At 36.9% G+C, this 24,609-nt stretch overlaps 1 protein-coding gene across 1 annotated transcript in view; it reads left to right on the top strand.

Annotated features, from left to right (window-relative positions):
- Positions 1 to 24,609, top strand: part of WDR72 (WD repeat domain 72) — a 203,053-nt gene that overhangs the window by 48,969 nt on the left and 129,475 nt on the right. The window contains exon 13 of the mRNA XM_057719816.1: positions 21,807 to 22,009. Within this exon, the coding sequence (XP_057575799.1) occupies positions 21,807 to 22,009 (203 nt within the window). The remainder of the gene's footprint in view (positions 1 to 21,806; positions 22,010 to 24,609) is intronic.

Raw genomic sequence — 24,609 nt, 5'->3', positions numbered from 1 at the left:
GATCCTTTTTTTTCTTTCACCCCACCTCCACCCCCTACTCTTTTATTCTGTTTTTCTGGAGGTCGAGGTGGCCAGCTGATAAATCCCAGTGTTGCTCTGAATGCGCTGGAGGCAGTGACAGAGCTAGGGTTAAGGTCGTGGTGGTCAGAGACTTTGTGAAAATGTATTGTATATACCCTTAAGGTATAGAAGGTTGACGTGAAGCCTATCATGAGTTTATCATATTAGGACTTTTATATAGAACAAAATGAGCCACATCCTTGGCAATCTATTTTACAGCTGAATTTATTATATTCAAACACATTTAGGAGTGAAGGTACATGTCTTTATGCCTAATTTAATGTTTTCAAATCTGTTTCCTATCCCTACCCTTCCCTTATTTTCTAGTTAGCTAAGTTTCATACCTCCAGGGTCCCCTGTCCTGGTCAGAACCCCCATCAGTTATACATTTTTTGGAGTATGATGTAGTAATTGTGAAATGATTTTGTTAGGAAGGGGGCAGCAGGTCGATCTCCATACAATTCTGTGAGCAAGGCAATGAACTTCATGTGTAACTGAAGATAAATGGTAAATCTTACAAAGACCCAGTGGTCAAATTCTTTGATACATGGAATTTGATTACAGCTGTCAGTAAGCTATTTTGTTGAAACTGATTTTATTAATTCGACTACTAAATTTGGTAGTGAGGCCATTATTTTGGCCTATTCTCTCTTAGAGAGAGTCACTTTGAAATATAACTGTCCTCTTAATTACTGCCCAATATTGTGGTGGATTCAGTTAGAAAATGCCTACCTGATATGGAAAAAAAAAGACTAACTTTATAATGTGTTCACTCACATGTCCTCACTGTTAAGCTTTAGTCATATAACTGCAATTTATATGAATTACTAATCACATAATAGGAATTATTTACCAAATTCTGATTTTTTTCACAATCTCATTATAAGCACAATATGTAATTTAAAAAAAAGGTTGGTTAAACAAATGGTTTAAAATTTGTTGGTTTACGATATATGTGATTTTAGTGTGTTGGGAGGATTTTATGTTTCTGTAGTAATAACACCATGAGTTATAATAAATCAATTATTGCCTCAAATTTATTTACATAAATTTTTAAGTAAATAAAATCTTTCTGTACAATGTGATAAAAAGTTAACCCATCTGCATATTGTTTTTGAATCTTAATTTACCCATTATTTGCAGATGTATTCATAGAGTGACTATATTTTCTTTTTTAACTATTTCTGTCCATTTTGAGATTATAGCTACTGCTTTTCCTACAGATTTAGTCCTAGTTGTTAAGTTGTAGAACAAGTTTATCTGGCTGGGGATTTAAAATATGTAATTTAAATCTATTCAATAATTGGTAGCAGGCTATGATAATTTTGTTTTTGGAAAGCACATATTAGTGGGAGTTGAAAAAATGTTTAGATAGAAGATAGCAAATATTTAAAATATGGGAAGTTTATAAGAGAAATAAAATCAAGGGAGTAACTTCTGATTATTTGAAAGGGAATCAAAGTATAGAATACTACTACTCCTTCCTTTTCTTTACGTATAGATATTCAAGTCTATGACATATCAGGGATATTTTATCATCTAAATGCATTCCCTCTACCCTCTGCCTGTTCTTTTATCTCAATTGAAGGCAGATTCCTTCCTGGTACATGTCTTGCTTTAAAATATCTTGATACTTCAAAATCAGATTTCATAACAGGCACATTACAAAGTGATTATTTACCCTATTTAAAAACAAAACAAAACTATAGATGAGCTATAAATATTGACAATCCCAATGCACTTAAAATATGACTGTATTTTAGCACCATACTGATTTACAACAGTTTCTGAATTTTCCTTCTTTCCTTTCCTCTCTGTGTGCAGAAACTGCTAAAGGTTTTATGCTGGTCGCTTAACAAAGCTGCCTCCACACTCTCCTGAAGATGACATGTTTTCATTGGGATTTAATCCTCACTCATCTGCTGATAATGCTTTTAAGACTTTGTCTCTCTACTCCGATCGGTATCGGGAACTGTGGTGGTTAACTTTGCATGTCTGTTTGGATGGAAACAGAAACATTTCTTCTGTGCCCTCTTAATTAGGACTGTTTAGGTAGCTAGCAAGCGGCTACTCCACAGGTCAAATTAAAACATGTCATTCAGAGACCTACTTGTGTTTCCAGTTCCAGATTCTTGGGACATCAGGAAGGACCTGGCCACATTGCTGAGATCTGGGACAGGCGTCAGGCATGTGAATGATGCTTTTGCCAGTATTGGCTTCTCCTGGGCTCTAGGGTTGAAGTTTATAATGGATATAATTTGGTGTTTTCGTCTGAGACCTTGGCATGCTCTGATGCTTTTATAACCACTTACTTCCACTGCTACAAAGAAAGAGTAAAATTTGGTTTATTCATTCAGTGAGCACATATTGAGCTCTGCTTTGTACCAAACTCTTAGAATACATACTTGCTGAAAAGAATTTAGCATCTAGTAAGGAGACAGTCCTGCATTTAAGCAAGCAAATAAAATATACCAATTACAAATGTGTTAAGTTCTGCAAAATAAAAAAGCTGAGATAGAAAACAATGCATCAGAGGAGAATTTACTTTAGAAAAACCTCTCTGAGGAGGTGAGGTTTTAAGCTAATACTTAAGGAGAACGATGGAGCTGGCAGGAAATAATTTGTTTTGAAAAGAAAAAAGATCTAATTTGTGAGCAAGGGGAGGATGACATGGGAGGAAGCAGGAGTGAGAATATGACTTGTGGGTCAAAGAGTTTGGATTTAATCCCAAGTGTAGCCACTGTGAAAAATCATTAGCCAGGTTGCTGATGTCATATAATCCATTAAGAAGTATTTATCTAGCCTTTAATTTAGGCCAGAATCCAGCCTGGTTTACTGAGGAGGATTAAAAAGTAAGGCAAATGTATAACCCTACTCTGATTTTGATTATAACCTACCCCGAGAAGCAAGGAGTTTCGAGTCTCAGGTAGGAGGCAGGGGGACTACACTGATCTTATGCCCAGTGAGCTTAGGCCTCGTGTCAAGCAGATTCCAGAGCCACAGAGCTGAGGAGGTTTGTTAAACTGCTCACAAGGGGCTGAGTGAGAACCCGCTGACATCAGAGGAGGACTGTCATATAGCACAACACTGACTGTGTGCCAGAACCTATTCTGTTTTACGTATCTATTCAATCTCATTTTCAAAATAACCCTGTGAGGTAAGAATGATCACTGTCACCATTGCGCAGATGAGGAAACTAAGGCACAGAAATGTAAAATGACTTGCCCAAGACCACACAACATGTAAGGGTAAAACCAAGATTCAAGTGCAGCACAGGCTGGTGCTGAGTGATGCAGTGAAGTCTCAGGGCTGTCAGCCTTGGCAGGTAGAGAGGACAACAGCGACACACATGGTTCCAAAGAGGGCCATAGAGAAAGTTCTGGTGTAAAAAAGACAATGTGATTAGGGATGCTTTGGGGTGCTTGAATTAGTGATGAAAGCAGGATATATAAGTGGAAATGTTGTCAGTGTGGCTCTTGGCTCTGCAAAGAGGATCTTGGCTGCTTCTTATGTTTCTATGCACTGGCTTTTTGAGAAATATGTAACTTTGGATCCATGACAACTGCTTGGAATACTTGCCGGTGCCATCTTTCCTTTATTTTCTGTTAGCGTGTTAATTGTTTTAAGCTGGCTTATGGTTGTTTCCATTCTCTAATGTACTACTGTATAGTTAGGATTAAAACAAATTGTATAAAAACTCATATAAAAATAAGCAATAGAAGAAATGCAGGATATCTATGACAGGTATTTTATACAATGAATATTTTACTTGGGGTAGATTGTGTGGTATTTTTTGCACAATATCTACTATGTGGGAGGAAATGGTATTGTCACTTTCAATAATATTCAACTCACATATGTCTTTATATCTTTCCTTATCATGTTCAGATTGAGCCAAATGAAGAGTAGGTGTGAGTTAAATCATATTCTTGATGTAGTACAGTGCAAAAGAAAAAAAAAACCTAATTATGATTGAGTTCACTTTGGAAAAGAAAAGATCCCCTGAAATTGGAAGTTGAATTAAGCAGTTTATTAAGACTTCAGTTTCTGATATTTCTTTAATATCAGGCAGTAGTGGCTATTCTATCTCTTGCCAAAGGCAGCTTATTAGAGTTGAAAAAGGCATCCCATGTTGGACCTCCTTGGGGTCATGCCTTCCCTCCTAGGTTACTATTTACATTAGGACAACAGTTCTTGACATTGACTCTCTCTAATAATTTAAGTATATCCACAAATTTATGTAAATTCCATAATTTCAGGAATATATTTAAATGTCATAAATGATTTATTGTGATAATATTAATCTGGACTACTCCATCAGAAGTCAAGTAGGAGGCTCTGGAGCGGGAGCACTGAATCGAGGATGCTAGACTACTAGGGAGTCCTCAGACACAGGGAAGATTAACTGCAGAGAACTCTCACAGAGCCCTGTTTCAGAGTCTAAGACTTGGCTTCGTCTCACTGTCTACAACTGCCAGTGCTGGACACCTCACACCAAACTACAAACAAGACAGGAACACAAACCTACCTATCAGCATGCAGACTACCTAAAGCCATGTTAACCTCACAGATACGCTAAAACACACCTCCTGAAACGGCCCTGCTCGTCACAGAGAAAAGACACAGAGCGACACACCGGAAAGCAGACACCAGACCCCCCCACCAGAAAGCCTACTCAAGACACTTGAAAAACCCCACCACAGGGGGCAGAGGGCAGAAAAAAGAGGAATTACTACTAGGCAGCATAGGAAAAGGAGACAGCAAATCCTATAAATTAGACAAAATGAGAAAACAAAGAAACACCAGGCAGGCAAAGGAGCAGGAAAAAAATCCACAAGACCAAATAAATGAAGAGGAAATAGGAAAAATGCCTGAAAAAGAATTCAGAGTAATGATAGTAAAGATGATACAAAATCTCAATAACAAAATACAGAAAATACAAGAAACAGTTAATAAGGACTCAGAAGAACTAAAGAGCAAAGAAACAGAAATGGACAACAAAATAACCGAAAGTAAAAATACTCTAGATGGTATAAACAACAGAATAACTGAGGCAGAAGAACAAATAAGTGAGTTGGAAGATAGAATGGGGGAAATAACTGCCACAGAGCAGGAAAGAGAAAAAAGAATAAAAAGAATGGAAGACAGTCTCAGAGACCTTGGTGACAACATTAAGCGCACCAACATTCGCATCATAGGCATCCCAGAAGAAGAAAAAAAGAAAGGGTCTGAGAAAATATTTGAAGAGGTTATAGTGGAAAACTTCCCCAACATGGGAAAAGAAATAATTAACCAAGTCCAAGAAGCACAGAGAGTCCCATACAGAATAAACCCTAGGAGAAATACACTGAGGCACATATTAATCCAAATAATGAAAATTAAACAAAGAAAAAATATTAAAAGCAGCAAGAAAAAAGCAACAAATAACATAAAAGGGAAAACCTATAAGGATAACAGCTGATCTTTCTGCAGAAACTCTGCAGGCCAGAAAGGAATGGTAGGATATACTGAAAGTCCTGAAAGAGAAAAACCTACAGCCAAGAATACTCTACCCAGCAAGAATCTCATTCAGATTCGATGGAGAAATCAAGCTTTACAAACAAGCAAAAGTTAAGAGAATTCAGCACCACCAAACCAGCCTTACAACAAGTGCTAAAAGAACTTTTCTAAGCAGGAAACACAAGAGAAGGAAAACATCTACAAAAACAAACCCAAAACAATTAAGAAAATGGTAATAGGAACACACATGTCAATAATCACCTTAAATATAAATGGATTAAATGCTCCAACCAAAAGACACAGACTGGCTGAATGGATATAAAAACAAGAACCATGTATATGCTGTCTACAAGAAACCCACTTCAGACCAAGGGATACATATAGACTGAAAGTAAAGGGATGAAAAAGTTATTCCATGCAAATGGAAGTCAAAAGAAAGCTGGAGTGGCAACACTCATATCAGACAAATTAGACTTTAAAGTAAAGACTATTACAAGAGACAAGGAAGGACACTACATAATGATCAAGGGATCCATTCAAGAAGAACATATAACAATTGTAAATATCTATGCACCCAGCATAGGAGCACCTCAATACATAAGGCAAATGCTAACAGCTATAAAAGGGGACATCAACAGTAACACAATAATAGGAGACTTTAACACCCCACCTACATCAATGGACAGATCATCCAAACAGAAAATAAATAAGGACACACAAGCTTTAAATGACACATTAGACCATCTCTACTTAATTGATATTTATAGGACATTCCATCCAAAAACGACAGAATACACTTTCTTCTCAAGTGCACACGGAACATATTCCAGGATAGATCACATCTTGGGTCACAAATCAAGCCTCAGTAAATTCAAGAAAATTGCAACCATATCAAGCATCTTCTTTGACCACAACACCATCAGACTAGATATCATTATAGGAAAAAAACTATAAAAAATACAAACACATGGAGGCTAAGCAATACGCTATTAAACAACCAAGAAATCACTAAAGAAATCAAAGAGGAAATCAAAAAATATCTAGAAACAAATGACAATGAAAACACAACAACCCAAAACCTATGGGACACAGCAAAAGCAGTTCTAAGAGGGAAGTTTATAGCAATACAGTCCTACCTCAAGAAACAAGAAAAATCTCAAATAAACAATCTAACCTTACACCTAAAACAATCAGAGAAAGAAGAACAAAGAAACCCCAAAGTGAGCAGAAGGAAAGAAATCATAAAGATCAGATCAGAAATAAATGAAAAAGAAAGGAAGGAAGCAATAGCAGAAATTAATAAAACTAAAAGCTGGTTCTTTGAGAAGATTAACAAAATTGATAAACCATTAGCCAGACTCAACAAGAAAAAAAGGGAGAAGATGCAAATCAACAGAATTAGAAATGAAAAAGGAGAAGTAACAATGGACACCTCAGAAATACAAAAGAACCTGAGAAACTACTACAAGCAACTATATGCCAATAAATTGGATAACCTGGAAGAAATGGATACATTCTTAGAAAAATACAATCTTCCAAGACTGAACCAGGAAGAAATAGAGACCATGAACAGACCAATCACAAGTATGGAAATTGAGGCAGTGATTAAAAATCTCCCAACACACAAAAGCCCAGGGCAAGATGGATTCACAGGCGAATTCTATCAAACATTTTGAGAAGAGCTAACACCTATCCTTCTCAAACTCTTCCAAAATATTGCAGAAGGCGGAACACTCCCAAACTCATTCTACGAAGCCACCATCACCCTGATACCAAAACCAGGCAAAGGTGTTACAAAAAAAGAAAATTACAGACCAATATCACTGATGAATATAGATGCAAAAATCCTCAACAAAATACTAGCTAACAGAATCCAACAGCACATTAAAAAAATCATACACCATGACCAAGTGGGGTTTATCCCTGGGATGCAAGGATTCTTCAATATGTGCAAATCAATCATTGTGATACATCATATCAACAAATTGAAGGATAAAAACCATATGATCATCTTAATAGATGCAGAAAAAGCTTTTGACAAAATTCAACATCCATTTATTATAAAAGCTCTGCAGAAAATGGGCATAGAAGGAAATTACCTCAACATAATAAAAGCCATATATGAGAAACCAAAAGCCAACATCATTCTAAATGGTGAAAAGCTGAAAGAATTCCCTCTAAGAACAGGAACAAGACAAAGGTGTCCACTCTCACCATGATTATTCAACATAGTTTTGGAAGTTTTAGCCACAGCAATCAGAGAAGAGAATGAAATAAAAGGAATCCAAATTGGAAAAGAAGTAAAATTGTCACTTGTTGCAGATGACATGATATTATACATAGAAAACCCTAAAGACTCTACCCGAAAACTGCTAGCACTAATCGATGAATTCAGTAAAGTAGCAGGATACAAAATTAACGCACAGAAATCTCTTGCATTCCTATACATTAACAATGAAAAAGCAGGAGAAATTAAGGAAACTCTCCCATTCACCATTGCAACCAAAAGAATAAAATACCTAGGAATAAACCTGCCTAAGGAGGCAAAAGACCTGTATGCAGAAAGCTAGAATACACTGATGAAAGAAATCAAAGATGATACAAACAGATGGAGAGACATACCATGTTCTTGGATTGGAGGAACCAACATTGTGAAAATGAGTGTCCTACCCAAAGCAATTTACAGATTCAATGCAATCCCTATCAAATTACCAACAGCATTTTTCACAGAACTAGAACAAGAAATCTTACGATTTGTATGGAAACACAAAAGACCCCGAATAGCCAAAGCAATCTTGAGAAGGAAAGATGGAGTTGGTGGAATTAGGCTTCCTGACTTCAAACTATACTGCAAGGCCACAGTGATCAAGACAGTATCGTATTGGCACAAAAATAGAAAGGAAGATCAATGGAATAGAATAGAGAACTCAGAGGTAAGCCAAGCACACATGGGCACCTTATCTTTGACAAAGGAGGCAAGAATATACAATGGAAAAAAGACAGCCTCTTCAGTAAGTGGTGCTGGGAAAATTGGACAGCAACATGTAAAAGAATGAAATTAGAACACTTCCTAACCCTATACTCAAAAATAAACTCAAAATGGATGAAAGACCTACATGTAAGGCCAGACACTATAAAACTCCTAGAGGAAAACATAACTAGAACACTCTATGACATACATCAAAGCAGGATCCTTTTTGACCCATCTCCTAGAATAAAGGAAATAAAACCAAGAATAAACAAATGGGACCTAATGAAACTTATAAGCTTTTGCACAGTGAAAGAAACCATAAACGAGACTAGAAGACAACTCTCAGAATGGGAGAAAATATTTGCCAACGAAGCAATGGACAAAGGATTAATCTCCAAAATATACAAGCAGCTTATGCAGCTTAATATCAAAAAAGCAAATAACCCAATCCACAAATGGGCGGAAGACCTAAATAGACATTTCTCCAAAGAAGACATCCAGATGGCCAACAAACACATGAAAAGATGCTCAACATCACTAATTATTAGAGAAATGCAGGTCAAAGCCACAGTGAGGTATCACTTCACACCGGTCAGAATGGCCATCATCAAAAAATCTAGAATCAATAAATGTTGGAGAGGGTGTGGAGAAAAGGGAACTCTCCTGCACTGTTGGTGGGAATGTAAGTTGGTACAGCCAGTGTGGAAAACAGTTTGGAGGTTCCTTAAAAAACTGCAAATAGAACTACCATATGATCCAGTAATCCCACTCCTGGGCATATACCCAAAGAAAACCATAATCCCAAAAGAAACATGTACCATATGTTTATTGCAGCACTATTTACAATAGCCAGGACATGGAAGCAACCTAAATGCCCATCAACAGATGAATGGATAAAGAAGATGTGGCATATATATATATATATATATATATATATATATATATATATATGCACACATATACATACACACAATGGAATATTACTCAGCCATAAAAAGGAATGAAACGGAGCTATATGTAATGAGGTGGATAGACCTAGAGTCTGTCATACAGAGTGAAGTAAGCCAGAAAGAGAAAAACAAATACTGTATGCTAACTCATATATATACAGAATCTAAAAAAAAAAAAAAAAAAATGGTACTGATGAGCCCAGTGACAGGGCAAGAATAAGGATGCAGATGCAGAGAATGGACTGGAGGACATGGGGTTGAGGGGGCGGGGGGCAAAGGGGAAGCTGGGACAAAGTGAGAGAGTAGCATAGACATATATACAGTACCACCTGTAAAATAGATTGCTAGTGGGAAGTTGCTGTATAACAAATGGAGATCAACTCCATGGTGGGTGATGCCTTAGAGGGCCAGGACAGGGAGGGTGGGAGGGAGTCGCGGGAGGGTGGGTATATGGGGATATATGTATAAATACATCTGGTTCACTTTGGTATACCTCAAAAGCTGGTACAATAGTGTAAAGCAATTATATCTCAGTAAAGAGCTTAAAAATATATTAATCTGGATCTAATCAGGAGAGAGAAATGACATAGTAGTTTGAACAGAGATCATTTAACATAAAAAATTAGAAACCACCATAAAGAATTTCAGTGGGAGGGACAGATCTTTAATAAAATCTTTAATAAGATCTAAAGAAAACTCTAAACAATATAGGAGTAGTAGATTTAAGGAGCAGCCATTACCCTAGAGTTGATATAGCTGCCCAAGGAAGAGCCCTCCCCACCCCCAGGGCAAAGATCCTGATCTTGCTGGAGAGGTTACAGCTGTGGTCACTGGATGGTAGTGGAGCCTCTGTGATGTGGTGTAACTTGACAGAAATATGCCCTCTAGGGGACTAGGGAAAGCAGTTCACAGGGAGATGCCTTACTGGAGGCACTCTGGAAGCACTCTGTAACAAAACCATCCAGAGAGTGTGCCAAGGGAAACTGCTGTCTGCTCAGTGCTCCTAGCTGACTTGCACTGCAGAAGCCTGGTGCTGGGGAAGAAGCCACCCACATTGCTGCTATATAGCACACCAGATCAGAGAAGAAAGACCCTTTCTTCTACTAGATCCTTCTGGCACCTTTTATTCACAAAGGTTAACATTGCACCAGCTGTTAAAGGAAAAATATTTAAAAAGCCCATATCCATTTTCAGAGCAGGCGGTAAAGGATGAATTTGGAATTAAGAGACAATAAATTGATAACTGGCATACACGGGAATCCCTATCTATCTACTGTCAGGGTTTTGACAAAAGCTGTTGTCCTGAACTTATTAGAAAATCAGCTTATTATTTTCAAAATGAAATTTATGGTTTCTGGGGTTACATTTAGGTCTTTAATCCATTTTAAGTACTTTTTTGTATATGGTGTTAGAGAATGTTCCAATTTCATTCTTTTATAGGTAGCCGTCCAGTTCTCCCAGCACTCCTTATTTAAGAGACTGTTTTTTCTCCATTGTATATTCTTGCCTCCTTTGTCATAGATTAATTGACTATAAATGCCTGGGTATATTTCTGGGTTCTCTGTTCTGTTCCATTGATCTAGGTGTCTGTTTTTATGCCAGTACCATACTCTTTTGATGACTGTAGCTTTGTAGTATAGTCTGAAGTTGGGTGGCATGTTTCCCCCAGCTCTGTTCTTTCTCAAGATTTTTTTGGCATTTTTGGGTCTTTTGTGTTTCTATACAAATTTTAAAATTATTTGTTCTAGGTCTGTGAAAAATGCCATTGGTATTTTGATAGGGATTGCATTGAATCTATAGATTGCCTTGGGGAGTATGGTCATTTTAACAATATTCCTCCAATCCAAGAATAAGGTATATCTTTTCATCTGTTCGTGTCATCTTCAGTTTCTTTCATCAGTGTCTTATAGTTTTCTGAGTACAGGTCTTTTACCGCTTTATGTAGGTTTATTCCTAGGTATCTTAGTCTATTTGACGTGATGATAAATGTGATTGTTTCCTTAATTTCTCTTTCTGATAGTTCACTGTTAGTGTATAAAAATGAAAAATTTCTGTATATTAATTTTGTATCCTACAACTTTACCAAATTCATTGATGAGCTTTAGTAGTTTTCTGGTGGCATCTTTAGGATTTTGTATATATAGTATCATGTCATCTGTAAATAGTGACAGTTTTACTTCTTCCTTTCCCATTAGGATTCCTTTCATTTCTTTTTCTTCTCTGATTGCTGTGGCTAGGACTCTTTGACATAAATCATAGCAATATATTTTTTGGATCTGTCTCCTAAAGCAAGGGAAATAAAATAAAAAATAAACAAATACAACCTAATTAAACTTAAAAGTTTTTACAGCAAAGGAAACCATCAACACAACAAAAAGACAACCTATTGAATAGGAGAAAATATTTCCAAATAACATGACTGAAAAGGGGTTAACATCCAACATATATAAACAGCTCATACAACTCAACATAAAAAAGAAAAAACTGGATTAAAAAATGGGCAGAAGAGCTGAATAGACATTTTTCCAAAGAGGACATACAGATGGCCATGCACATGAAAAGATGTTCAACATCACTAATCATCAGGGAAATGCAAATCAAAACCATAGTGAGATATCACCTCATACCTGTCAGAATGCCTATCATCAGAAAGAACACAAATAACAAATGTTGGCGAGAATGTGGAGGAAAGGGAACCCTCATACACTGTTGGTGGGAATGTAAATTGGTTCAGCCACTGTAGAAAACTGTATGGAGGTTTCTCAAAAAATAAAAAATAGAACTACCATATGACCCAACAATTCCACTCCTGGGTGTATATCTGAGAAAAACAAAAACACTAATTTGAAAAGACACATGCTCCTTAGTGTCTATAGCAGCATTATTTACAACTGCCGATGCATGGAAGCAACCTAAGTGTCCATCAACAGATGAATGGATAAAGACGTGGTATATACATACAATGGAATACTATTCAGCCATAAAAAAAGAATGAAATTTTGCCACTTGCAACAATATAGATGAAGCTGGAGGGTATTATGCTAAGTGAAATAAGTCAGACAGAGAAATACAAATACTGTATGATATCTCATGTGTGGAATCTAAAAAATACAGCGAACTAGTGAATATAGCAAAAAAGAAGCAAACTCATAGATATAGAGTGTGAACTAGTGGTTACCAGTGGGGAGAGGTAAGGAGGAAAAGGCAATATAGGAGTAGGGGATTAAGAGATACAAACTATTAGGTATAAAATAAACTAAAAGTATATATTGTACAACCCTGGGATTATAGTCAATATTTTTTAATAACTGTAAATCAAGTATAATCTTTAAAAATTGTGAATCACTGTATTGTATACCTGTAACATATAATATTGTACATCAACATACTTCAATAAAAAACAAAAAAACAGAGTAGATATGCCTTGAAGAATGTCGTTATAATTAAGCAAATGAATTTTTGCAGCCATTTGGAGAAAAAATGCAATTTACTTATTTGTCTATCGTAACTTTTAAAGACATTGATTCACTGTAACCACTCCCCTTATCACATTTGGGCTTCAACTAGTTCTTTGAAACAAAATAATCTAATTATTTCCAGTATTTATTAGTCAAGATAGAAATTATTGCTTACAAAAACAAATGTTCAATATTTGTGAGAATGGGAGGTTTTTAGTTTGGAGTGGGAAAAACTTGTGTGTTACTTTAACTATTATAACAAATTAGTTTTCAGATGTTTCTTGCATCTCTGTGCTACCATTAGCTTTTAAGTAGCTCCAGGGGGATTAAACTTGAGTCATTCTTGTTTACTCTGTGTTATTCAGTTTGAGTAGCCACAGAAAACCTATAAGAAGAAAATATCCATGGTGACGCCATGTTCAAAGAGACTCCTCGCGAAGACAGTGAATTTTAGATGTCCCAGCTACAAGTTCTGGAATACAGTTATTTTCAGGAAGTGGAAATAACTGTAGTAATAACTGTTACCTTTGGTTCGAGAAACTCCTATTGTCATCCTTAAGAGAAAGAATTTTCTTGATGTTGCTGCCTGCTTTACTTGTTGAAGTATCAACCTTGATGGAAAAGGAAAGCTTAAAGAAGTAACATTTATAAGATTTATATGTTAAAGATGTTAATTTATGAACGTAGAAATGTTATACTGAAAAGATATCACTGTTAAGAGACCAGGAACTAAATTTCTGCCCTATATTTTAGCATAGTAGCTATTAGTGATTCAGACTCCAAAGCACCAACTAAAGGTAGGTTATTGCTGAAAAGGAAAGATACGGAGGAGAGAAGGGGAAATGAGTAAGGACTGAATAGTCATAATCTTCAAATCTATCTAAGACATAGGGCTAAAGAAGCATTATTTCTATTTCCTTCTTGTAATTACTTTATTTTCTTAAATTTTTTTAATGTATTTATTATTTTTGGGGGGGTACACCAAGTTCAATCATTTGTTTTTATACACATATCCCCGTATTCCCTCCCTCCCTCGACTACCCCCCCACCCTCCCTTGAGTCCCCCTCATCCTCCCCGTCCCAGTCCTCTAAGAATTCTTCCATCCTCGAGTTGAACTCCCTTTGTTATACAACAACTTCCCACTGGCTATCTATTTTACAGTTGGTAGTATATATATGTCTGTGCTGCTCTCTCGCTTCATCTCATCTTCCCCTTCACCCCCCGCCCCCTCCCAAACCTCGAGTTCTCCAGTCCGTTCTCTGCATCTGCGTCCTTATTCTTGTCACTGAGTTCATCAGTACCATTTTTAGAGTCCGTATATGTGAGTTAGCATACAATATTTGTCTTTCTCTTTCTGACTTACTTCACTCTGTATGACAGACTCTAGGTCTATCCACCTCATGACATATAGCTCCATCTCATCCCTTTTTATGGCTGAGTAATATTCCATTGTATATATATGCCACATCTTCTTCTTCCATTCATTTGTTGATGGGCATTGAGGTTGCTTCCATGTCCTGGCTATTGTAAATAGTGCTGCAATAAACATTATGGTACATGTTTCTTTTGGGATTATGGTTTTCTTTGGGTATATGCCCAGGAGTGGGATTACTGGATCATATGGAAGTTCTATTTGCAGTTTTTTAAGGAACCTCCAAATTGCTTTCCATAGTGGCTGTACCAACTTACATTCCCACCAACAGTGCAGGAGAGTTCCCTTTTCTCCACACCCTCTCCAACATTTGTTGTTTCCAGATTTTGGGATGATGGCCATTCTGATTGGTGTGAGGTGATACCTCATTGTGGCTTTGACTTGCATTTCTCTGATGATGAGTGATATTGAGCATCTTTTCATGTGTTTGTTGGCCATCTGGATGTCTTCTTTGGAGAAATGTCTATTTAGGTCTTCTGCCCATTTGTGGATTGGGCTATTTGCTTTTTTGGTATTAAGCTGCATGAGCTGCTTGTACATTTTGGAGGTTAATCCTTTGTCTGTTGTTTCATAGACACTTATATTTTCCCATTCTGAGGGTTGCCTTCTAGTTTTGTTTATGGTTTCTTTTGCTGTGCAAAAGCTTTTAAGTTTCATGAGGTCTCATTTGTTTATTCTTGATTTTATTTCCATTATTCTAGGAGGTGGGTCAAAAAGGATCTTGCTTTCATGTCTGTCATAGAGTGTTCTGCCTATGTTTCCCTCTAGGAGTTTTATAGTGTCTGGCCTTACATGTAGGTCTTTCATCCATTTTGAATTTATTTTTGTGTATGGTGTTAGGAAGTGTTCTAATTTCATTCTTTTACATGTTGCTGTCCAATTTCCCCAGCACCACTTATTGAAGAGGCTGTCTTTTTTCCATTGTATATTCGTGCCTCCTTTGTCAAAGATAAGGTGCCCATATGTGTTTGGGCTTACTTCTGAGTTCTCTATTCTATTCCATTGATCTTCCTTTCTATTTTTGTGCCAGTACCATACTGTCTTGATCACTATGGCCTTGTAGTATAGTTTGAAGTCAGGAAGACTGATTCCACCAACTCCATTTTTCCTTCTCAAGATTGCTTTGGCTATTCAAGGTCTTTTGCGTTTCCATACAAATCTTAAGATTTCTTGCTCTAGTTCTGTGAAAAAAGCTGTTGGTAATTTGATAGGGATTGCATTGAACCTACAAATTGCTTTGGGTAGGACAGTCATTTTCACAATGTTGATTCTTCCAATCCAGGAACATGGTATGTCCCTCCATCTGTTTGTGTCGTCTTTGATTTCTTTCATCAATGTCTTGAAGTTTCCTGCATACGAATATTTTGCTTCCTTAGGCAGGTTTATTCCTAGGTATTTTATTCTTTTGGTTGCAATGGTGAATGGGAGAGTTTCCTTAATTTCTCTTTCTGCTCTTCCATTGTTAGTGTATAGGAATGCAAGAGATTTCTGTGCATTAATTTTGTATCCTGCTACTTTACTAAACTCATCAATGAGTGCTAGCAGTTTTCTGGTAGAGTCTTTAGGGTTTTCTATATATAATATCATGTCATCAGCAAAGAGTGACAATTTTACTTCTTCTATTCCAATTTGGATTCCTTTTATTTCTTTTCCTCTTCTGATTGCTGTGGCTAAAACTTCCAAAACTATGTTGAATAATCATGGTGAGAGTGGACACCTTTGTCTTGTTCCTGTTCTTAGAGGGAATTCTTTCAGCTTTTCACCATTTAGAATGATGTTGGCTTTTGGTTTCTCATATATGGCTTTTATTATGTTGAGGTAATTTCCTTCTATGCCCATTTTCTGCAGAGCTTTTATAATAAATGGATGTTGAATTTTGTCAAAAGCTTTTTCTGCATCTATTAAGATGATCATATGGTTTTTATCCTTCAATTTGTTGATATGATGTATCACAATGATTGATTTGCACATATTGAAGAATCCTTGCATCCCAGGGATAAACCCCACTTGGTCATGGTGTATGATTTTTTTAATGTGCTGTTGGATTCTGTTAGCTAGTATTTTGTTGAGGATTTTTGCATCTATATTCATCAGTGATATTGGTCTGTAATTTTCTTTTTTTGTAACACCTTTGCCTGGTTTTGGTATCAGGGTGATGGTGGCTTCGTAGAATGAGTTTGGGAGTGTTCCGCCTTCTGCAATATTTTGGAAGAGTTTGAGAAGGATAGGTGTTAGCTCTTCTCAAAATGTTTGATAGAATTCGCCTGTGAATCCATCTTGCCCTGGGCTTTTGTGTGTTGGGAGATTTTTAATCACTGCCTCAATTTCCATACTTGTGATTGGTCTGTTCATGGTCTCTATTTCTTCCTGGTTCAGTCTTGGAAGATTGTATTTTTCTAAGAATGTATCCATTTCTTCCAGGTTATCCAATTTATTGGCATATAGTTGCTTGTAGTAGTTTCTCAGGTTCTTTTGTATTTCTGAGGTGTCCATTGTTACTTCTCCTTTTTCATTTCTAATTCTGTTGATTTGCATCTTCTCTCTTTTTTTCTTGTTGAGTCTGGCTAATGGTTTATCAATTTTGTTAATCTTCTCAAAGAACCAGCTTTTAGTTTTATTAATTTCTGCTATTGCTTCCTTCCTTTCTTTTTCATTTATTTCTGATCTGATCTTTATGATTTCTTTCCTTCTGCTCACTTTGGGGTTTCTTTGTTCTTCTTTCTCTAATTGTTTTATGTGTAAGTTTAGGTTGTTTATTCGATAATTTTCTTGTTTCTTAAGGTAGGACTGTATTGCTATAAACTTCCCTCTTAGAACTGCTTTTGCTGCATCCCATAGGTTTTGGGTTATTGTGTTTTCGTTGTCATTTGTTTCTAGATATTTTTTGATTTCCTCTTTGATTTCTTTAGTGATTTCTTGGTTGTTTAATAGCGTATTGTTTAGACTCCATGTGTTTGTATTTTTTGCAGTTTTTTTCCTGTAATTGATATCTAGTCTCATGGTGTTGTGGTCTGAGAAGATGCTTGATATGATTTCAATTTTCTTGAATTTGCCGAGGTTTGATTTGTGACCGAAGATGTGATCTATCCTGGAAAATGTTCCGTGTGCACTTGAGAAGAAGGTGTATTCTGTCATTTTTGGATGGAATGTCCTATAAATATCAATTAAGTCGAGATGGTCTAATGTGTCATTTAAAGCTTGTGTGTCTTTATTTGTTTTCTGTTTGGATAATCTGTCCATTGATGTAAGTGGGGTGTTCAAGTCTCCCACTCTTATTGTGTTACTGTCGATGTCCCCTTTTATAGCTGTTAGCATTTCCCTAATGTATTGAGGTGCTCCTATGTTGGGGGCATAGATATTTACCATTGTGATATGTTCTTCTTGAATGGATCCCTTGATCATTATGTAGTGTCCTTCCTTGTCTCTTTTAATAGTCTTTACTTTCAAGTCTAATTTGTCTGATATGAGTGTTGCCACTCCAGCTTTCTTTTGACTTCCATTTGCATGGATTAGCTTTTTCATCCCTTTACTTTCGGTCTATATGTATCCCTTGGTCTGAAGTGGGTTTCTTGTAGGCAGCATATAGAAGGGTCTTGTTTTTGTATCCATTCAGCCAGTCTGTGTCTTTTGGTTGGAGCATTTAATCCATTTACATTTAAGGTGATTACTGACATGTGTCTTCCTATTACTATTTTCTTAATTGTTTTGGGTTTGTATTTGTAGGTGTTTTCCTTTTTTTGTGTGTCTTACTTAGAGAAGTTCCTTTAGCACTTGTTGTAAGGCTGGTTTGGTGGTGCTGAATTCTCTTAACTTTTGCTTGTCTGGAAAGCTTTTGATTTCTCTGTCAAATCTGAATGAGATTCTTGCTGGGTAAAGTATCCTTGGCTGTAGGTTTCTCTCTTTCAGGACTTTCAGTATATCCTGTCATTCCCTTCTGGCCTGCAGAGTTTCTGTAGAAAGGTCAGCTGTTATCCTTATGCGTTTTCCCTTCTATGTTATTTGTTGCTTTTCTCTTGCTGCTTGTAATATTTTTTCTTTGTGTTTAATTGTCGTTAGTTTGATTAATATGTGCCTCGGTGTATTTCTCCTTGGGTTTATTCTGTATGGGACTCTCTGTGCTTCTTGGACTTGGTTAATTATTTCTTTTCCCATGTTGGGGAAGTTTTCCACTATAACCTCTTCAAAGATTTTCTCAGACCGTTTCTTGTTTTCTTCTTCTTCTGGGATGCCTATAATTCGAATGTTGGTACACTTAAGGTTATCACTGAGGTCTCTGAGACTGTCTTCTATTCTTTTTATTCTTTTTTCTTTTTCCTGCTCTGTGGCATTTATTTCCCCCATTCTATCTTCCAACTCACTTATTCGTTCTTCTGCCTCAGTCATTCTGCTGGTTATAAGCATCTAGAGTATTTTTAATTGCAGTTATTTTGTTATCCATTGCTGTTTGTTTTTCTGAGTTCTTATGAACTGTTTCTTGTACTTTATTTTGTTATCGAGATTTTGTATCATTTTTACTATCATTACTCTGAATTCTTTTTCAGGCATTTTTCCTATTTCCTCCTCATTTATTTGGTCTTGTGGGTTTTTTTCCTGCTCCTTTGCCTGCATGGTGTTTCTTTGTTTCCTTATGGTTGTCCAAACTTTTGGGGTTGCTTGTCCTGGCGATAGAGGTGTTTATAGAAGACTGTCCAAGCCTCAGACTAATGTCCAAGTGTTGGGTTAAACAAATACTAAATCTAGGAAACACATACATGTATAAGACACACAATTACTGAATCCATTAGGACATAAGGCTCTGGAAAGACCTGACAGAACTCCAGTATGCTATCAGATATTCAAAGAGAAACCCAACAGAAATTGACAACTGAAACAGAACAAATCAGAGACAAAAGCAAAAGCAAACTAACAAACAAATAACACCTTACACATACAAACACTAATCCAGGGAGATTTTGTAAGCTAGAATCAAATATAGAAAAGAGCTAGAGTACCACCCAACAGAATGGAAATTCTCAGTATGAAATTACACAATTGTACTAAGAACTAAGATAAAGACAAAAACCTAATATTAAATACCAAGGTGGTGCGTCATCTGGAGAATAAAGCAAGGAGCCTGAGCAGATCGATAGTGTTGCTTATAAGTATGTTAAGATAAAATAGACTAAGAATGGATGGAAGAAAGGGGAACAGAAGAGCATAGTGTGATTGGAAATATGCAAGTAAAAAGAAAAGAATAGAAATGTATAAAAGATAGGGATGAAAGGAAAGTATGAGAAATATATTGTCCGTGCTACCAAAAACTTAGCTAGAAGTAGAAGTATATAAAAAGGCAAAAAAATAAAAATAGAATAAAAAATAGCATTAAAAAAATTGTTATAAAACTTGTAGATCCCTTAGTACTAAGATTGTAATTAATAAAGGAAAAAGAAAAAAAAAATCCTGAACTGCTCCCAGAATGGACCCGTTCAATAGGATTGATACTAATATTTCTGTTTCCTTAGAATCTCAGCTGTAAGTGTCCTTCTGCTCTCCTTGGGTTTTTTTGCATTATTCTGTGACCAGCAGTGCTTCCTTTATTGTTCGTCTGTAAGCGTTGGTGTGTGGGGAGGGAGAGGGTACAATAGTGGATCCTTTCCCTGCGAGTGAGTGAGCAGTGGCACACTGTTGTTTCAGTCGGGCTTGGAGGTGCCTGTTGCAGAGGGACACTGGTGGCTCAGGTGTAAACACAAAGTCTCAGAGTTGGGCCTCTCTCGGGGTTTTTTTTTTTTTTTTTTCTTCTTCTCAGCAGCCTCCCTGCTGCTGGTGTTCCAAGGGGTTTTAATCTAGCCCCGCCCGAGTGCCTGAGGGTACTTGTTATCCCTGAGCGCCTTAGGTGGCCCACAGGGCATCTCTCCACTGCCTGTTGCAGAGGCGCTGAAGGAGAGAGAGAGGCTATGGCCGCGGCTCCTCCCCCCCGCCCATGAGCCTGCAGCCTCCAGCCGCCATCATGGCCGGGCAGCTCTCAGGGGCAGGCACTCCTCTCCGCGGACCTCTTCTCTCCTGTCCTCTCGGTCCGTCACCTTACTGCCAACAATTTTCCTCACCCTGAACCAGCTCTCCGGTTCCCATGCTCCCACTCCCAAACCCTCTGTTCAGCTGTTAAACGACGTCTCAGTCCGGGAACGCTGAGCTGCAGTGCGAACCCTCCATATGTTTCTCACTCCCTCCCGTCTGCCACAGCTCCGCAGTTTCACCCTCTTTGAGCCATCGTAGATGCCTCCCTACCGGTTATGTCGGGCTCCTTGCGGTCCTTTCTGGTGTCCGAGGTCATCTGCTGGTGTTCAGCTGGTTCTCTATGGGAATTATTGTGTCCTTCAGTGCATTACCAATGCATCTGTGGAGAAGGATGCATTCCACGTCCCTCTACTTTGCAGCCATCTTTTTTTCCTTGTAATTACTTTAAATTGATTTTTTATTAATACTATCAGTGAGAATAATCTTTTTCCTTCTTAGCAAATAGTACAACTACATTTTTCATTGGCAGGAAAGGAATAATAAGAAATAAAATTCTGTGTTTAGATTCTATGTCAGGTTAATTTTCCTTAGCTGCTTTACTTAGTAGGATATAGAGTATTTAATTCAGCATGAATAATACAAATGAACTCATAACTGATATGAGACAGTGGTCATGTTTAATTGATATTTATTGATATTTCATTGAGTGTTATGACGTATTTTATAAAAATTCACTCTCTGTAAATTGTTTTCTGATACTTTTGCTCCATTTTATACTTGTTCCTTTTAACTTAAAATTGAACTTGTCAGTACCTTGAAATTCTGAAACTGCAAGAGTGGCAAAGAAGAGGGTAAAATAATTTTTTTCTCTTCTAATAACATAAGAAATAAAAGCCAAAATATATAACAGCGACAATATCAGCAATACTACCACCTGCAACAAAACCCTAGAGCAACCTGCATTCCTGAAGCTGAGGGCATTTGGGCATCTCTGTTCTTATTTCCCCTATTCACTTAAAGGCTACATTACCAATAGAAACATTTTAAGGTTGGGAACCCAAGCTGTGGATTCTCTGTTGTTTGTGAGTTGGAACACTAGGGGACAGCACTAAAATATTCCATAGTTGTTTGTTATTGATCACTTGCATACTGTATAATAAGTAAGAGATTTTACTGTTAACGACTATTGAATGCCCTGTTGATTTCAGTGGATGAAAAAGCACAAAGGGGAAGATGAGATTTTCAAGTCTATAATTTCAGCCTTTGTAAAACGATGATTTGAATAATTTAGAGAAAGCTCCAGGCTGTTTTTTGGTTGCAAGGAGATAGTAAGCATTGATAACTTAAAGAATTGTGGTTTTGTTTTAAAAACGGTTTCTTCTTTTCATTCTTTGGGGGTAAATATTTTGCACAAATTTTTACTTCTAATCTTTTTTTCCAGGCACTTTGGAAAGACATGAAACGGGAGAAAGAGCAAGGATTATTCTTAATTGTTGTGATGATTCACAGCTTCTAAAGCCTGAATCTGTATTTCCAGTTGCCTCAGAGACACATAAGCACAAAATTGTAGAACAGAGGTCCTTCAGCTCCAACCAATTCGGGCCAATACCTTGCCCTGGTCTGCAGGTGGAGTCTTCATGTAAGGTAAGTTCAAGCTGCTGCTCACAAAGAACATTATCAACCCTGAGTAAGAAGTAATATACTTTCATAAATATATGGCCATTAAATATCAGCACAAAGATAAGAACTCAGAGATGATCACGTCTATCAGACGTACCTACCAAGTGAATCAGGATAACTTTTTGAGTGATTATTATTTTTGAATGAGTATAGCATTCTTTTTTGATAAGATGGGTCCTGCCTTATAAAAATTGAGCCAGTTTTATATTAATTCTTGAATTCTAGATGGTTTTCAATGAAAAGGCGGGGGGGGGGGTGCGGAATTATATTCTGTGGCCTGGATCCTTTTTTTTTTTCGCTTGGGTATTTGACTTCTTTTTAAAATGCATATTACAAATAAACCAAAAAGCATCAGAAAAACTGAATCATTGTTTGGACAGTTCTTTTGGTATACTCAGCATCTCTAGAATCACTAGTTCTTTAGGATTCCAAGCCTCAGTTAATACAAAGTGAGGGAGTTTGCATTCATTTTCATAAACCACGTTACCCAGCATCACAGAAATTTGCATGAGTTTGATTATTTTTCAGCTTTAAACATAACATAGCAATTTCATCTGATTTCTCTAAGGGATTCTTCCATCTTTTTGTCATCTACACCTCCAAGTTATCCCCTCCTCATGTTGCAACTCTGGCATTTATATGCATATATATCATGTAGTATTTTTTAATGTAAACGTATTTTCATAATAGTATCTATTTCTTTTTAGCGGCTGCATCATGCTGTATGCTATGTACATGCTATACTGATATAACTTATTTTCCTATGGTTTACTACATGAATTGTTTTTTATGCTTTAGGTTAGGACTAACACATCTATGAACCTAAAGTTTTTTTAGTATTTAGTATTATTTAATAGGATATGTTTCCAGAGGTGGGGTTTCTAAGTCAAATTTAGGTGATTTTTATTTCTATGTTGTTAACATTTTCCATTATTTTAATGATATTATGAAGACTTAAAATAACATTAATAAGGACTTTAAATAAGACTTTATTTTATCTCATGTGTATGTATGTAGTTAGAGGCAAAAGGATGTGTCATTTTTAAGAAAGGCTGATTGGCTGCTAAGCTGTGCCTCAAAGCTGCAAGGGTGGAGGAGGGGGAATCCAGCATATGAGCCTCAGCTTTTTAGGTTTAAAGACTAGATTTAGATTTTATCCTTGAGCCCAGAGTGTGTCAATCTTTTGAGAACTGAGCCACGCTAACCAAACACCCAAGAAATGAATATGTAAACTAGAATGACACTTCTGTAATTCACAGTGATAAACATGATTGCAGTTCATTGTTCAGCACAGTCTCACAGTAGCAAAGCTACAGGGCAGAGGGGAGAATGGGGAGGTGGAATTTTAACAGGTTCCTTGATGAGCATGGAGTCAGAGCCCCAGGGTGTTCATTCATTGAGCTCTGAGAGGCTAATACAGTCCTTGCTTTCAGCCTATCAGAGTACTGTCTCCCTTGGTCAAGGCTGATATATGTTGAAAAATTTCTAAATTTTGGATTTCTCTCTTTAGAACTCCATTTAGGCCACCTACTTTTGTTCAATGCTTTCTCTTGCAGATGTTAAAACCAGTGATTATGCTACAGCTTTTTTTTTCCCTTTCCTTTTCTCATTTAGTCTAATTGTTTTTAGATTTTTTCCAAATCTGTTTTTCATGTTCTTAACTTGAAAGAAGTCATGGGTTATTTTTTTTGGCCAGGCCATGTGACATGTGGGACCTTCGATCCCAATCTGTGCCCCCTGCAGTGGAAGCTCAGAGTCCTAACCCCTGGACTGCCAGGGAATTCTCAAGAAGTCATGTTTTATAAGGACAATTATATGAATATGAGGAAATTCTGAACATTCACAACTGAAGTTGAAAGTGATAGGGTCTCAGTCTCCTAAAGACTGAATCACACTTCTATGACGTATTTTAAGGTTGAGGAAAATAAAGCCCAGTGAGTGAGTCCAGCTGACTGCCAAGCATTCCCATCTCAATGTGGTTTCGTTGCTTTTCTTTCACAATAGAATGTGTATCTTACAGTGGAAATTGTATGCTAAAATAGTAGATGAGAACTTGGATATGTCTCTTGACTCATGCATGTCTTATGCCTGTGGTCTGCAGGAGCAAATCTCCTTCATCAAGTGCCTGTTTTACTAGTTTAATTCCCAGAAGGTAAGCTGATTGCTATTTCTTTCAGTTTGTTGGAGGACCTCAGAGCTACCCTTTAGGTAGTGATAATACTATATATAGATTTCATCTTCCTTATATAATTTTGTTTCTTTCTTGACTCTAGGAAGCAATAAAATGCCAGGCTCTAGTTTTCCTACTCTTAGGCTGATTCCAGCTTTATTTCCTAGCTGCTGCCCTTTACCTTAAATGACTACAGTTTCCAATTTTTACTCTCTACAGAGCTGGAGAATTGAGTTAGACAGGACTATCACTTCCTTTGTTCTATATACTATACTTCTCTTATTATTGACCTTACTGTAAAGTAGAGCTATTTTTATTTGTGCTTCTCCTAATTTATATCTTCTCCAGTTAGGTACTGCATATCTTCATCTCATCCTCTTAGATTTAAGCCATT

This window comes from Hippopotamus amphibius, chromosome 2 (genome assembly GCF_030028045.1).
Source record: "Hippopotamus amphibius kiboko isolate mHipAmp2 chromosome 2, mHipAmp2.hap2, whole genome shotgun sequence".
In the NCBI taxonomy this organism is placed as follows: domain Eukaryota; kingdom Metazoa; phylum Chordata; class Mammalia; order Artiodactyla; family Hippopotamidae; genus Hippopotamus; species Hippopotamus amphibius.
This window is presented reverse-complemented; position numbering and strand designations above follow the sequence as displayed.